Source organism: Babylonia areolata, chromosome 19 (genome assembly GCF_041734735.1).
Source record: "Babylonia areolata isolate BAREFJ2019XMU chromosome 19, ASM4173473v1, whole genome shotgun sequence".
Classification (NCBI taxonomy): Eukaryota; Metazoa; Mollusca; class Gastropoda; order Neogastropoda; family Buccinidae; genus Babylonia; species Babylonia areolata.
This window is the reverse complement of record NC_134894.1, coordinates 8,508,436-8,523,435: the sequence shown is the minus strand read 5'-3', so window position 1 is coordinate 8,523,435 and position 15,000 is coordinate 8,508,436. Positions and strand designations below refer to the sequence as shown.

Genomic DNA, 15,000 nt, shown 5'->3' with positions numbered 1-15,000 from the left:
AGATGATGACCGAATAAAGGCAACAGTGAGAAACTTGAATACTACAGTGAGGTCGCGGTACATTAGTATATCCTTATTTCGATATACATGATGAGACAGTTCACTTGCCGGTGTGATGCCTCAGAATGACCCGGCCATCTTCAAGCTAACCCCACAGGCCCACAGAATCATTCTGAGGAAGGTCTCAGTGAACCAGTGACCCACGTGGGGAAGACAGACTCCGGCAACTCCATGCATTTTCAAATAAAATGTTTCAGTCAGATTGATTAGAAAGCACAGATTAGTATGATATTACTCAGCATGGAAAAACCAGGGTGGGGTCGCTGAAGAATACCGGCGAACCCCGGCCCATCAGTGATTAACACACTCCAGTCCTGTCACTGTGACGAAATTCAGTAAAGCGCTCCGTAATGAATCAGCCTGATCGAGTGTGGGCTGCAGAGGTGGGTGGTGGGTGCATGGTGGGGTATAACATGATTATTTTCTCTTGACTCAACGCCAAGTCATTCAGCCGTGGGACAATGCATAAGTCGTACCAGATTTATTCAAACACGGCCGGACCAAATTCCATCAATTGTGTGTCATTCAGTCTGCAGGCGACTGCGTATGGCTCTGAAATAATTAGGATGGAGTCTTTCAGAATACAGAATGCGCTTTGGTGCGACTCATGGAATGGAATGAAATCCGGCAGTTTACTTTTGCCCCAGAATGACTCGACCCTCACAAAAATAATGTATTGATTTTCCGGCAAAATTATGTGCGTTACAACGCACCGATTTGGGGAAAAAATATAGAGATATTGGAAAAGAAAAAAAAAAAAAAAAAGATTGAATGATCAACGTTGATATCGTCACAACTGAACACACACACACACACACACACACACACACACACACACACACACACACACACACACACACACGTGTTTTTTTAGTTTTTTTTTTATATATATAATTCTATGCGAGTTAAACTGAAGATCCAACTGATAAGACTTAAATAATATGGTCACCGGGACAGTAATTCTATGCGAGTTAAAGATCCAATAAGACTTTTAAATAATACGGTCACCGGGACAGTAATTCTATGCGAGTTAAAGATCCAATAACACGTGACTTTTATATTTACACGGTCACCGGGACAGTAATTCTATGCGAGTTACAGATCCAATAAGACTTTTAAATAACACGGTCACCGGGACAGTAATTCTATGCGAGTCAGATCCAGTAGACTTTCACGGTCACCGGGACAATAAATTCACACTCTGTCTCCAGGGCACGGCGCGGCAGAGGAAGGCATGGTCCACTGAGTCCAGTCATATTGCCCTCCTCCCAGTCCGCCGTGGCTTCTTCAGTCAGGCGACTGACCTAAGTCCGGTATATACCTCAGTGCTACCCATACATTCACACCAGCCTGAGTGAAGCAAAGAAAATCAGAGTAAATATAACTTAGTCATTCCCATCGTGGACACAACCACCCTCAGAGGTCTAACGGGGCATCAAACACCCCTGGGATCATGGTGACAAAACATATGGAGCAGAGAGTATAAAAAAAAAAAGAAAATTGAAAAGAAGAAAGAAGAAGAAGAAGAAAAAAAAAACAACAACAAAAAAACCCCCACTGAGAAGTAAAAAAAGAAAACAGAAAAAAAGAAGAAGACCAAGAAGATCAGAAGAAGAAGCCGGCCGCCTCGGAAAGACGGAACCTGAGTCACATGTCCACGTGATACGCTGGCCATGGTCATCAGTGACCAGCATGCAAACCTCAGTATATTTCAACCTTTCTATGCGCCTCATGGCCGCTGCACCGCTCTTCTGCTTGTAGCTCATGCAGCCAGTCTTCTTTTTCAATATAGCTCCGTTGTTCAGTTTGACTTCTCTCTCTCTCTCTCTCTCTCTCTCTCTCTCTCTTTAAGATTCTTTTTAAACATCTCCTTCGGCTTACTGATATGCCTGTCAACACATATGCTTCTCACAATCTTGTTGTTGGCTGGGCAGCTGAACGTCCGCATCGCAACTTTGAAATAAGTTAAAATTCCGTCACAAGGCTAATACTATGCGCGTAAACTATGATAAAGCGCGCGCGCGTGTGCGTGCGTGTGTGTCTGTGTCAGTGAGTGAGTGAGTGTGTGTGTGTGTGTGTGTGTGTGTGTGTGTGTGTGTGTGTGTGTGTGTGTGTGCCGGATTAAAACAACAACAAACCATATTATATTTATTTTTTCCTTTACTATTCACTCTAAGAAGGCCGTCACAGGGATTGACTGGTCAGTTAAACCACACACACAGACACACATATTTTTTTTACACACGTCATCGATCATCATCATCCAGTTAACGGCCACAATTTTAATCGTCATGTCGACGGATTACTCTGCTGCGTTCTCATGCCACGTTCACGTGCATGCACATATATACACGCACGCACAGACACACACACTCACACGCACACACACACACGCACGCGCGCGCGCGTAGGACCGATCCCCTTCTTGCATTAATTGTGTGTTGATTGTGTTGGTCAACAAACAGGGAAAGATTACTCTGGTGCACAATTAGAAGGGATATCACCCACCGCATTGCATGCAATATCACGCAAACTCGTCATGGACAATGTTGCCCTTTCCGATGTTTGCTGATCCCTGACCTCAATCACCATGTGTTGTAAGGTCACTTTCCATTTCACAGTGCCTGTTTGATTTAACCATAGCCAATATTGGCTCCTACAACGTACAAATCCAGATCTAGTTTCAGTTTCAGTAGCTCAAGGAGGCGTCACTGCGTTCGGACAAACCATATACGCTACACCACATCTGCCAAGCAGATGCCTGACCTAGAGATCTAGAGAACACAGTGCTGACAGCACAAATGCACTTCGTATAGTAATAACATCTTTCGTACCGCAGGACTGCGTGTATTTTTTTCTTTGGTCTTGTGCCGATCGTTCCCCGTCTCTCATCGTTACCTGTCTTTGCTTCTGTCAGTGTCTTCTTCCTTTGATTAAAAAAAAAAAAAAATCTGTCTGTCTGTTCTCCATCCCTCTTCTCTCACCCCCCACCCCACATCTCTCCCTGTCTTCGCAGATGATAAAAGATCTATGGCAGTATGAGGAAGTATATAGATTCTGATGTTGGTAGATTGAAGTTAGAAGTTAGTATTGATAAGTTAGTACACTGGTCTGACAGATGGCAAATTAAATTCAATAGCAATAAATGTGACAGGAATAATCCACATTATAAGTATTTTTTTTTTTATGGATGGTACTGATTTGTAGGAGACTTCATCGGAGAGAGATCTTGGAGTGATTGTTGACTCTGATCTCTCATTTGATGTTCATGTTAACGAAACCATTAATAAAGCCAGTAGATTGACTGGAATGTTAGTTGGGAACATACAGTGTTAAAGCAAAGACATTATGGTGCCATTATTTAAGTCATTAGTCAGGCCAGTCTTAGAATATGGGAATGTTGTTTGGAATAAGGGCTTAGTGAAACATATAGACAGTACTGAAAATATTCAATGAAGGTTTACTAAAAGAATCATTTGCTGATATGGACTATGAAAATAGGTTGCAAGCACTTCAGTTACCTAGCTTAGAATTTAGAAGACTGCATGGTGATTTAATACAGATGTATAAAATGACTCATGGATTATGTGACAGCAGAGCTATAAACTCTTTGTTTACATTGAATGAGAATACTGCCACAAGAGGCCATTCCTACAAACTGTTAAAAGTTTCAGTAAAAACTTCCAGATTTGCACATTTCATTACTAACAGAGTAACAAATGTTTGGAATAATTTGTCACAAGAGGTTGTTTCTGCAGGAACAGTGAATACATTTAAAATTATCTTGACATTCATTTACAGAATTTTGAATACAAAACTCATCTAGATATTTCTTGATTTTTCAAGCTTTGCGCACTCAATGTTGAAAAATGCACCAGTCATGTGTGGGGACTCTCTTTGTCTTCCCCACTTCAAGCAGGCTAAAGACCTTGTCAGGCCTGCACGCCTTGATATTGATATGATATAATATGTCGTTCAGTGTCTCTCCGTCACTTTCACTGCCTCCGTGTACAGCCTCTCTGATCCTCTCTCTCTCTCTCTCTCTCTCTCTCTCTCTCTCTCTCTCTCTCATTTATTATGTAGTATCAGAACTGGCACAAACCAAAATTTCAAGCTTCATATGTCAGAAGAAAACCCCCCAAAAAAAAACTCAGGGCTTTTCTCATGGCTAAGATTCCCTGTCTGACATGTTGCAAGCAAGACCTATTTGTCTTTTCTTTTAATCAGTATGCACTAGGAAAGACCACTTGCTCAAATAGGATTGATGGTGGTTAGATCTGTGGAGCTTATGTTTTAATCTCAAGAGGCCGTTGCAGAAGTTAGATAAATATAATACATGATCTAAGATTTGGAAATGCAAAGTAATGGCCTTTTTTTCTTCTTCTTCTTTGCCTCTCCCTTCCACCCTTTACTGGATATGAACAAGTTTCATGTGTAACTACATGTTTATAGATATTATTTGAAAACTAAACAGTTCCTGTTTTTCTTTTGTGTGTGTGTGTGTGTGTGTGTGTGTGTATGTGTGTGTGATAGTGGCTTAGAGTTAGATCAACATATATCAGTTCATGAATTTCAAGGGAAAACAGAATCTAACAACAAATAATTTTGTTTTTGCTTTGTTTGTATTGATTGATTGTTCTTCCCACTCACTGCCAGTACAAGGGTAAGCTGTAGGAACCTTCAGTCCAGAGGACTGTTAAAACAGCTATTTTCATGTGTACACCTAAACAGTGGATTTTTGTGTGAATTATTTTATTTCTGGGTATTGGGTTTTTTTGTGGTTGTTGTGGAAAATAGCACACTCACACACACACACACACACACACACACACACACACACACACACACACACATGCACACACACACACACACACACACACACACACACACACACACACACACACACACACACACACACACACACACTTGAATATTTCATCTAAACATTTCTTAACTGGACCAGGTCTTTAGATATATAATTCCTGTTTATAGGCCTATCATGGAGAGCTCTTTTCTTCCAATACTAATTTGGTGTCTAGTTTGAATTGAGAAATAATGGATTTGTCAGCTCCTGTGTGTACATGTAAATGCTTGGAAATCACTGTAGACTATTGACATACATACCTGACAGCAAAAAAACATTACAGACAACAACATCGAGCCAGCATCAACCACAACAAATCTGTGCATGATCATTGGAAAGCCATGTATGTATGGGTTGACAGGTAGGCCATGAATATAACCCCACTCCTTGCTCCTGACCTCCAACCCCCAACCATCCCTACCCCCAATGCTTAACATTACAAAAACATCAAGCAAGCTGTTTAGCTTCTCAATCTTTCTGTTGAATATTGTGCACCCCTTCCACAGTTCCCTGATAAGGTGTCAGAATTGATGAATGAAGAACATAAAGTGATCAATGTAAAAGTTTTCAGGAAAATGCTAGTGTTTTCTAAAATCCCAGCAGAGTGTGGAACAGAAGCAAAAGTTCAGGGGCTTCAACCTCTGTTTGTCAAAAGCTACACATGTTCACTGCTCATTTAAAGGGCAAATGCCTTTTGGGTTCTGTTGAGTATTTGTCCCCATGGACTTTGTGATAAAGTCAGCTTTTCTGCTTTAACTTGAAACATTGCAGGATGCAAGCAGCAGCATAGACAGAAGGCCAAGGTAGGAAGGAAAACAGATATTTCTTGGAAGAGAGAAAACAAAGAAAAAAGGAAAGTAGTTTTCATTCAGGAACTTTGCACATCATAGTTCGGTGTTAGTCTCTGTGCTGGATGAACTTTTGCTGTTGTGAACAATGTCAAAGAAGGCAATGAAAAAGGCCAGTTTAGATACCACCAATGTAATGCTTACCTCTTTTGCTGTTGTCAAGGAAAGAGAGAAGAAAACCGCTGCGACCCCTACTTTTGATCATGGGAAGACACATTCTGCTGCTGGCAAAGTGAATGAAGCGTTTCAGATTGATACTTCTGACCAGAGTGAGAAAAAAGACTTCAGGCTTGACAGCCTTAAACTTTGCGATACAGGAAAAACTGGGAACAATGTCTATGAAAATGAATGTAAGGGGAGTGAGGAAAGTGGTGCTGAAAGTGTTGGAAATGCTACCCGAGACTGTGAGAAAGCAAGAGAACAATGTAATGATTCTACAAGTCGTGATGTTGTGAGTAAATCGGATGTAGAATCTGAAAAAGTTGATTCAGTACGGGGGAAAGTCAAAAGTGTTAAAAGTAAGTTATGTGGTTCTTCATTCTTCATTTGAACCTTTTAATCTGTTTAGATTGTCATATTTATTGTTTTCATTTACAGTTTAAAAAAAATCTGCTGTATCATTCATAGCTCAAAGTATAATGTGTTCAAATCACATGACATCTTCTAATCTTTCCATCTATTTCTATGTCTCTGTCTCTCTGTTTACCGCTGTTTGTCTTTGTCTGTCTGTCTCTCTGTGTGTGGACATTTCTTGGCTAAATCATCATTATCACTGTTAATTAAAAAAGAAAAGATAGCATAAACAGTCCAAATAACTACAGAGGACTTGCTTTGACAAGTGAATACCATAAACAGTAACGTTTAAACACACATTTTGAATAAAAGACTTACAAACTTGGCAGAAATAGAGTAAAAAAACTTTGGAGAACAGGCAGGTTTTCAAGTAAGTTGTTGTACCATGGACCTTAGAAGTCTTCACTCTATATATGCTCAGGTTCAAAATTACTTCATACAAACTTCTGAATGATATGTAGCTTTTGTGGATTTCAGAAAAAGTATTTGATTTTGTGAATATTTGTGGAATATTCTAAGAAGAACTGGTGCACATCACATGCTATACATGACCTATAGAAGCATACACGTTTCTGTCTTTGTATACATGTATGCAATGAATATATTTATTTTGATTTTTTCAAGTGTCCACAGGCTGTTAAACAAGGTTACCCATTGTGTCCTTGGTTGTTTTCATTTTTCACCATGAGCTACCTTTTGAATTATTGATGAGTAGCAGACATGGGCTTTTAATGATTCACAGATCAGTGCAATTGTTTTTGATGCTGTTGGCCTATGATGTACATTTGTCTGATGTACACAAATAAAAAAAACTATAAAAAAAATAACAAAACTAGATAATCGTACAGGCAAAGAGAGAGAAACAGACACAATTAAAAAGATAGTTTTCTTCTTTTTTTTAAACATGTATTACACAAAACAGCAGAAATATGACATTGAAAATGGAAAAAAAGGAAAATAATCATTCTGTAATTAAAAAAGAAAAAGAAAAAAAAATCAACCTAATCCATTTCAGTTCACCCATTTATTAGGAAAACAAATATCCTTCAAGGAAGATGAACACGGAAAGTATTAAAAACTGCATGCATTTTGTAGTTTACATAGTATTTATCTTCAGTTTAACATCTATTCACTATAAGTGTTTTTAGACGGAAAGGAGTCAAGTAGTGGATAAAGGAAAGGGAGTGCATGTGAATATTAGTGTAAAAAGTGTTCATGTTATGTATCAGAGGAAAGGTAGATTATTATAAGAAAAAGTCTAAAGAGATTGTGGTGTGTATTGAATGAGATGTCATGGGAGGGAGAATATGTATATGCATATCAACAAGTATTAACCTACAACAATGTAAATATAAATAACAACATTAATTGTAATACATCAAAGGAGGATACCAACTGGACTGGAGTTTAAAATTTCTGAAAGCATTCTAAGCAATGTGTGTGTGTGTGTGTGTGTGTGTGTGTGTGTGTGTGTGTGCATGCATTAAAGTACTACAGAGACTTTTGAGAGCTCAGAGAAAGAAGGGGGGGGGGGGGGGGGAGAGAGAGGGGGAGAGAGAGAGAATTGGTGATCAGTTGTAAGTGCGAGTTTGCTGCAAACAAACCTATGACATGATTTGTGCACGCTGTCACATTTTTGCCATTTCATAGCTTTGCCACATGCTTGGACTGTTGAGCTTGAGGAAACCAAAGGGATTCAGACTGCTGGCAGATATTTGTGCTCTCGTTCCTGGTCTTCCTGTTCTCCCTTGTGAATGTATGTTGTCGCCAAACATCTCATCTCTTCTGCAAACAAACCGCAAGCTGCTTTTGCTGGGGAAGGGATGGAGATGGGAGAAGGGTTTGGAGAGGAGGTCGTGGAGGGGGTGGGGGGGAGGCGGGAGAAGGGGAGGGGAGGGGGGATTGACTATGTGTAATCTTTACAGCAAACAAACAAAAAAAAAACAACACTAGGTTTTGCTGAAGATTTGAAGGTTGGCCATGTCTGGTCATTTTTGTTTTGTTCTTTTATCTGAATATTGTGCAAACAGAAGCAGCATGGTTTTTTTTTAATTATTAAAAAAATTTTTTTTATTTTTTAGAACCAGTTATAGACAAAGGGATATTTGGTTGTGGAAAATGTCATGAGCCACTCATTTGGTCCTTGTTTGCAAAATACTTTGATTTGTTTGTGTGTTTTTTTTTAGGGGGGGAAAAAAAAGATTCAAAGCACAAAATTCACAAAGGAAAAAAACAACAACTCCAAACCACCGCAACAAAACATAGTAACCCTAACACACACACACACACACACACACACACACACACACACACACACCTCTTTACACTTCACTGTAAGAAGGCTAACATAGATTTATTGAAAACAAGATTTCAACCTGCATACTTATTTGGTTTTCTGAAGATCAGTTTTCAGTTTCAGTAGATCAAGGAGGCGTCACTGCGTTCAGACAAATCCATAAACGCTACACCACATCTGCCAAGCAGATGCCTGACCAGCAGCATAACCCAACGCGCTTAGTCAGGCCTTGGAAAAAAAAAAAAGAAAAAGAGAGAAAAAGAGATTGATAGAAAACAAGATTTCAACCTGCATACTTATTTGGTTTTCTGGACATGTTCATATGCATAGATATAGAGGATCAAGCCACTTTCAATTCTGCATGCAGGCTGACTTTGAAAATGAAAAGAAAAAAAATTGCAGAGCGTTTCAATGTTGGAATGAAGTCTAGTATACTAACTGTAAGGGTATTTTACCTGTCTGACCATGTCAGAATGGATGTCAGAATGGATGATCAGAACTTTGGGTGGTGGGTTAGCTGTGAGTGGGGCTGAGAGGAGGAATTGGAAAGGAAAGGAAGGGAGGGGGCGAGTGGGCTTGGAGGGGGAGGGGTGGAGCCCAGGCAGTCATGATGGTGGCAGAAAGGTGGGGGTGGGTAGGGGTCAGGGGAGAGGGTAGGAGGTAGGACTAGGAGTGGCAGAGGGTTGGAGGTAGGACTAGGAGTGGCAGAGGGTGGGAGGTAGGACTCGGAGTGGCAGAGGGTTGGAGGTAGGACGGAGTGGCAGAGGATAGGAGGTAGGACTCGGAGTGGCAGAGGATAGGAGGTAGGACTAGGATTTGCAGAGGGTAGGAGGTAGGACTAGGAGTGGCAGAGGGTTGGAGGTAGGACTAGGAGTGGCAGAGGGTTGGAGGTAGGACTAGGAGTGGCAGAAGGTTGGAGGTAGGACTAGGAGTGGCAGAGGGTAGGAGGTAGGACTAGGAGTGGCAGAGGGTTGGAGGTAGGACTAGGAGTGGCAGAGGGTTGGAGGTAGGACTAGGAGTGGCAGAGGGTAGGAGGTAGGACTAGGAGTGGCAGAGGGTTGGAGGTAGGACTCAGAGTGGCAGAGGGTAGGAGGTAGGACTAGGAGTGGCAGAGGGTAGGAGGTAGGACTAGGAGTGGCTGAGGGTTGGAGGTAGGACTAGGAGTGGCAGAGGGTAGGAGGTAGGACTTGGATTGGCAGAGGGTAGGAGGTAGGACTAGGAGTGGCAGAGGGTAGGAGGTAGGACTCGGATTGGCAGAGGGTAGGAGGTAGGACTAGGAGTGGCAGAGGGTTGGAGGTAGGACATGGAGTGGCATTTAAGATCAGAATAGCATTGTGTAGGACACCACACTCTCCTGAAAAAAACAACTTATCTTCTTATTTTGTCTGTGCTGTCTTATCTTTTTCATTCAAATATCCACAGGTAATGCTATTATACCATGCATTGGCAATGAGGAACTGGCCAAGAAATTCATGTGCAGCACTCACTCAGTAACACATCTGTATCAACAAAAAGCAAACAACAAGAAAACAACAAACAAACAAAAAAAACAACAACAAAAAAGCAAAAACAAAAAAAAACCCAACTTAGTCTTATGATCCAGGATGTTTGTTAGCATATTTATATATGTAAATTTGTTTGATAAAGTGTGGTTAATTTTCTCACACTTTCTTAGCTCAGCCAGTTTGCGCATACAATTGAGTGATTATAGTATGACACATCTCTTTTGATCCATGAACAGGCGGGTGTAAACTGACAAAAGTTTATGTATGGATAAGTAATGTCATGATTTGGAAGCCAGCATGCCCTGCTTTTTTCTTTCTTCACTCACTCTTGTCCTCTCTCTATGAGTCTCTCTCCTTTTCACACACACACACACACACACACACACACACATGCGGCCACTGAATTCTTTCAGAAAGATGGGTTGTATTGTAAATGTATAGAATTAGTTATGAATTTTATATTATATTTGCTTTCAGCCTCATTACAGAAGTGGGTGACTGGCACCAACTTCATCGTCTATGTCTCCCACTTCTTGTCAGCATGGGTGAGAACACTGGGGGAATTCAGGGAGTGTGTGTGTGTGTGTGTGTGTGTGTGTGTGTGTGTGGTGTGTGTGTATGTGTGTGTGTGTGTGTGTGTGTACAGGAACCAGGCTTAGCTTGTGACTTGTGACACATTGTGTATGTGGTGTTCAGCAAATGCTGTTCAGGTCATATCCTCTGTCTTAGTTTAAAAATATTTTGTTTGATTCAGCTCTTGAATTTCTCAGACTAGTGAGCCTTTTTTTCTTTCCATTTCCAGGTATATATCTAACAATAAGCATGCTACATAAAGCTTCTTTTTTTTTTTTGTCTTTCTGGGTGTCATTCTGTGGAGGTGGAAATAGCTTTTTTTTAATGCATAAAAAATAATATTGTCTTCACTTTGAAATACCTTAGGGCTAACCTTTTCAACACAAGTGACATTTCCTCAGCTGGCACACACACACACACACACACACACACACACACACACACACACACACACACACACACACACACTTTCAGATGCAAACACACTCGTGCTCATGCGCATACACACAAACACACATGAACAAATGCAGAATAATATTTAGTGGTGGTTATGGAAAACAGCATGTGGGAACGTCCCAGACTGTCCCCCGAGAGATGTCTAATGCTCCGAACGTTCTCTCGCGGAATGTTTCCCTGGCTGAGCTACAGAAGTTGGGGGCAAATTGAGATTTTAACCATAACTGATGAATACATTTGCTTACTGAGTGTAACAGATTTATGTTACAATAATTCTTCCTTCAGAATGCCCTTTTTGTGTTTGTTTGAAACACACATACAAATGCACCTTGCTCTCTCTCTCTGGGAATATGTTTGGATGGGGGGTGGGGGTGGGAGCTAGAAGGGGGTAGTAATCAAGCTCAAGCGAAAATGAACCAATTTCATACATGTCTGTCAGGTTTTGGGATGCTGATTCCTGGAAATAAAGTTTGTTTTTTTGCACTCACGGGACTGTGTGATCAGTCGTTGGTCAGGACAAAAGACGACAATTATACAAGATAACAGAAAATGATATTCAGGTGACAGTCTGAAAAAGTCATTGAAAGTCAAAGTTAGGAAACACCCCAGAAAGATCTTCAGGAAATAGACATGTGAAAGGTTTGAATAGAGATTATGTCTGTTTCCCTGCAGGCTTAAGTTCTCCCAGCTCCATGTTTGCGGTCGTTGTATGTCTCCACAAGTTTGTTTTGGAAGTTCTGTCTTCCCCCAGGCCAATGTTCCCCAGGGCTATTCCTCCCAGTTCTATGTTTGTTTCATCGCCCATACACTTTTTGTTAGTTCTCAGTTGTCAGCAGTGGTCAGTAGTGGCCTGTGGTCAAAACCAATCAAAAAGTTCTAAATTCGCATACGAGAGTTCACATAATCCAGAAAAAAATGTTAATGGAAGCTGCACATTTTGGTTTTGATCATTGCTTGTCAGTAGACAGTCATACCAAGTCAAAAAGTCTTAATATTGTATTTGTATTTGTATTTCTCTTTTTATCACAACAGATTTCCCTGTGTGAAATTCGGGCTGCTCTGCCCAGGGAGAGCGCGTCGCTACACTACAGTGCCACCCATTTTTTTGTATTTTTTCCTGCGTGCAGTTTTATTTGTTTTTCCTACCGAAGTGGATTTTTCTACAGAATTTTGCCAGGAACAACCCTTTTGTTGCCGTGGGTTCTTTTACGTGCGCTAAGTGCATGCTGCACATGGGACCTCGGTTTATCGTCTCATCCGAACGACTAGCGTCTAGACCACCACTCAAGGTCTAGTGGAGGGGGAGAAAATATCGGCAGCTGAGACGTGATTCGAACCAGTGCGCTCAGATTCTCTCGCTTCCTAGGCGGACGCGTTACCTCTAGGCCATCACTCCACTTATTGCAAACATTATAAAATGCTGTATTCTAAATTTTTTGGATTGTCGTCAGGTGTGGTCAGCAATGATCGGCAGTGGTCAGTCAACAGCAAACTCCTGTCAACAAGTAAAAAACAACAACAACAAAAAAACCCCCTGCATAAACATCACAAAACAATAAAATCTGAACAGTGGCTTTAGATAGGGTCAGTAGTGGTCAGCAGCGGCCATAGACCTGTGGAAATATAGACTTCAGGGAACAAAGACCCACAAAACATGAATTTGTGGGAACTCATACTTGGAGGAATGCAGACCTTGGGGAAGACAGACCTGGAGGATAAAAAATGTCGGAGAATTTTTTTTTTAATTTTTTTTTTTATTATTATTATTTTTTTTTATGAACCCCAAAGACTTGAAAGAGACTTCCTGACCACTTCTGACCCCCTCTTGACTCTTGCCTGTTTCGAATGTGGCCTCAAAACTCACTCTTCTGTCAGCAGTAAGTTTCATTGTGACATTATGATATATCCATCCAAACAGAATATTACTCCTGATATGTAGTACGGTTAACTGTGTTCGCATACATATGTATGTGTACACATTATATGTGTGGGTGTGGGTGTGGGGAGGGGGGTGGGTGGGGGGGGTGGGGTGAGTATGCATTTATGTATGTTCGAATGTATGCTTGTTTGTGCATACTGTATGGATTATGTTTATGTGTGTGAGTAGTTTGCTATGTATATTTGTGTGCATATATAACTTTGATATAAAGTGTGGAATATATACTAGCATGTGTTTTTGAAAGCTTCCAGAGGAGTTATCTGGATTAAGTGCTGTATCCATCATCATCATTATCCTCATTCTTGGTCTTCCTTCAATTGTTATCATCATTATTATCTTTGTCGTCGTCGTTGTTACTATTGTTATTATTAGTTATCAAGTAAAATTATTCAAGCATTCCCATCTATTGAAAACTATATCTGAGAGAGAGAGAGAGAGAGAGAGAGAGAGAGAGAGAGAGAGAGAGAGAGAGAGATGTAAATACTTCATGCTACAAGCAAAGGAATATGCATATAAAACTGTACACAAGCAGAAGCACTGTATGCAGTGCAAAACTAAAAAGAATGAACAAGGACCATCAAACAAATGTGAAACAAATATAAGGACAAGGGAAAAAATGTAAGGAAAAGAAATTACAAAAAGAAAGAGAGAAAAAATAACATTTATACCAAAACCCTAGATCGGAATTGTCATAGTCTGTAGGCAACTGGGGTCCACAAACTGAATAAATGAACACAAGTTAACCAGTATATAAATGTGGTACCTAAGAAATGTTTAACATACATGTAGATGATGTACCAGTGCAACACAGACACAGACACAGTGAAATTATCACATCCTTTTTTCAAGTAACTAATTTGTTAGTCTTATGTTAAAAAAGATTGACTTTCCACACGTTGCTGGAGTCACAGCCTACAAACAAAAGAGACCTTGCTTACCAGTAAAGATTGTGCTGCTTTACTGGCAGGGTAAAAACGGTCATACACATAAAAGCCCACTTGTGTATTCGAGTGAATGCTGGAGTCACAGCCCAGGAACAAAAGAGACCTACACACAGAACTTGAGTGGAAAAACATCTTTCTCCACACTATCAAGACAACAACAGACACAAAACTGAGATTGTTTCAGTTCAGATTACTTCATCGTATTCTACCTACTCAAAACTTTCTTCATGTATGAAAGCATGCCAACTCCCCACTTTGTAATTTTTGCAGTCTAGGAACGCAAACAGTCCAGCACCTCTTTTGGGACTGTCAGATTGTACAACAGTTTTGGATGGATTTTGTATTCTTGCACGACAGATGTTGCCATTGTGCAAGGTTAACACTAAATGTAAAGACAGTTAAAAGCTTAGACTTCATAATATTAACTGCAAAATTCTTCATCCATAAGTGAAATGTACAAGGAACAACACCTACACTAGACCATTTTATTAACTATTTGAAAATAAGATGCAGGTTAGAAAGATATTTGCCCCCCCAGTCTTAGGAAGTATGAACAATTCAGTTCAGCATGGCAGTTATAATTGCCCTTGATTACTCAAGTTGATATTTCGTGAGTGGGAACAGAATAGTATAGTCCATCTCTATGCAATCCAACACATAGTATCATATTTGATTTGTATGATAATGAACATGCCTTTACTTGTAGCTGTAGTACACAGCAAGATTCAGCCAATTAGAAAAAAAAACAAAAACATTCACTTTCACTTGTGACTTTAATTCCACAGGATGCTTAACAAAACATATTAGTAGATAATTATGTAAGTTTTGTTTTTGTAATTGATGGTATCCATGTGATCATGGTATCTGTGAACTCTTGATGTTATATGTTGCAATGTCTTGTATTCTCAATATTTGTTCATTAAAGAAAAAGAAAATAAAAAA

The 15,000-nt window shown here is 40.1% G+C and overlaps 1 protein-coding gene across 4 annotated transcripts in view; it reads left to right on the top strand.

Moving 5' to 3' along the window:
• The first annotated feature begins 2,587 nt into the window (after positions 1 to 2,587).
• The window catches only part of LOC143294053 (ferroportin-like), a 22,799-nt gene continuing 10,386 nt past the window's right edge, over positions 2,588 to 15,000 (top strand). For 3 of the 4 annotated variants that reach the window (XR_013056871.1, XR_013056870.1, XM_076605467.1), the window contains exons 1-2: positions 5,456 to 6,290; positions 10,624 to 10,691. Coding sequence is in view for 2 of the 4 variants with exons in the window: in XM_076605467.1 (XP_076461582.1) it covers positions 5,861 to 6,290; positions 10,624 to 10,691 (498 nt within the window). In the remaining 2 variants the exon portion in view is untranslated. Of the gene's footprint in view, positions 2,658 to 5,455; positions 6,291 to 10,623; positions 10,692 to 15,000 lie in introns of those variants that run through there. The other variant, XM_076605468.1, reaches the window with a different exon arrangement.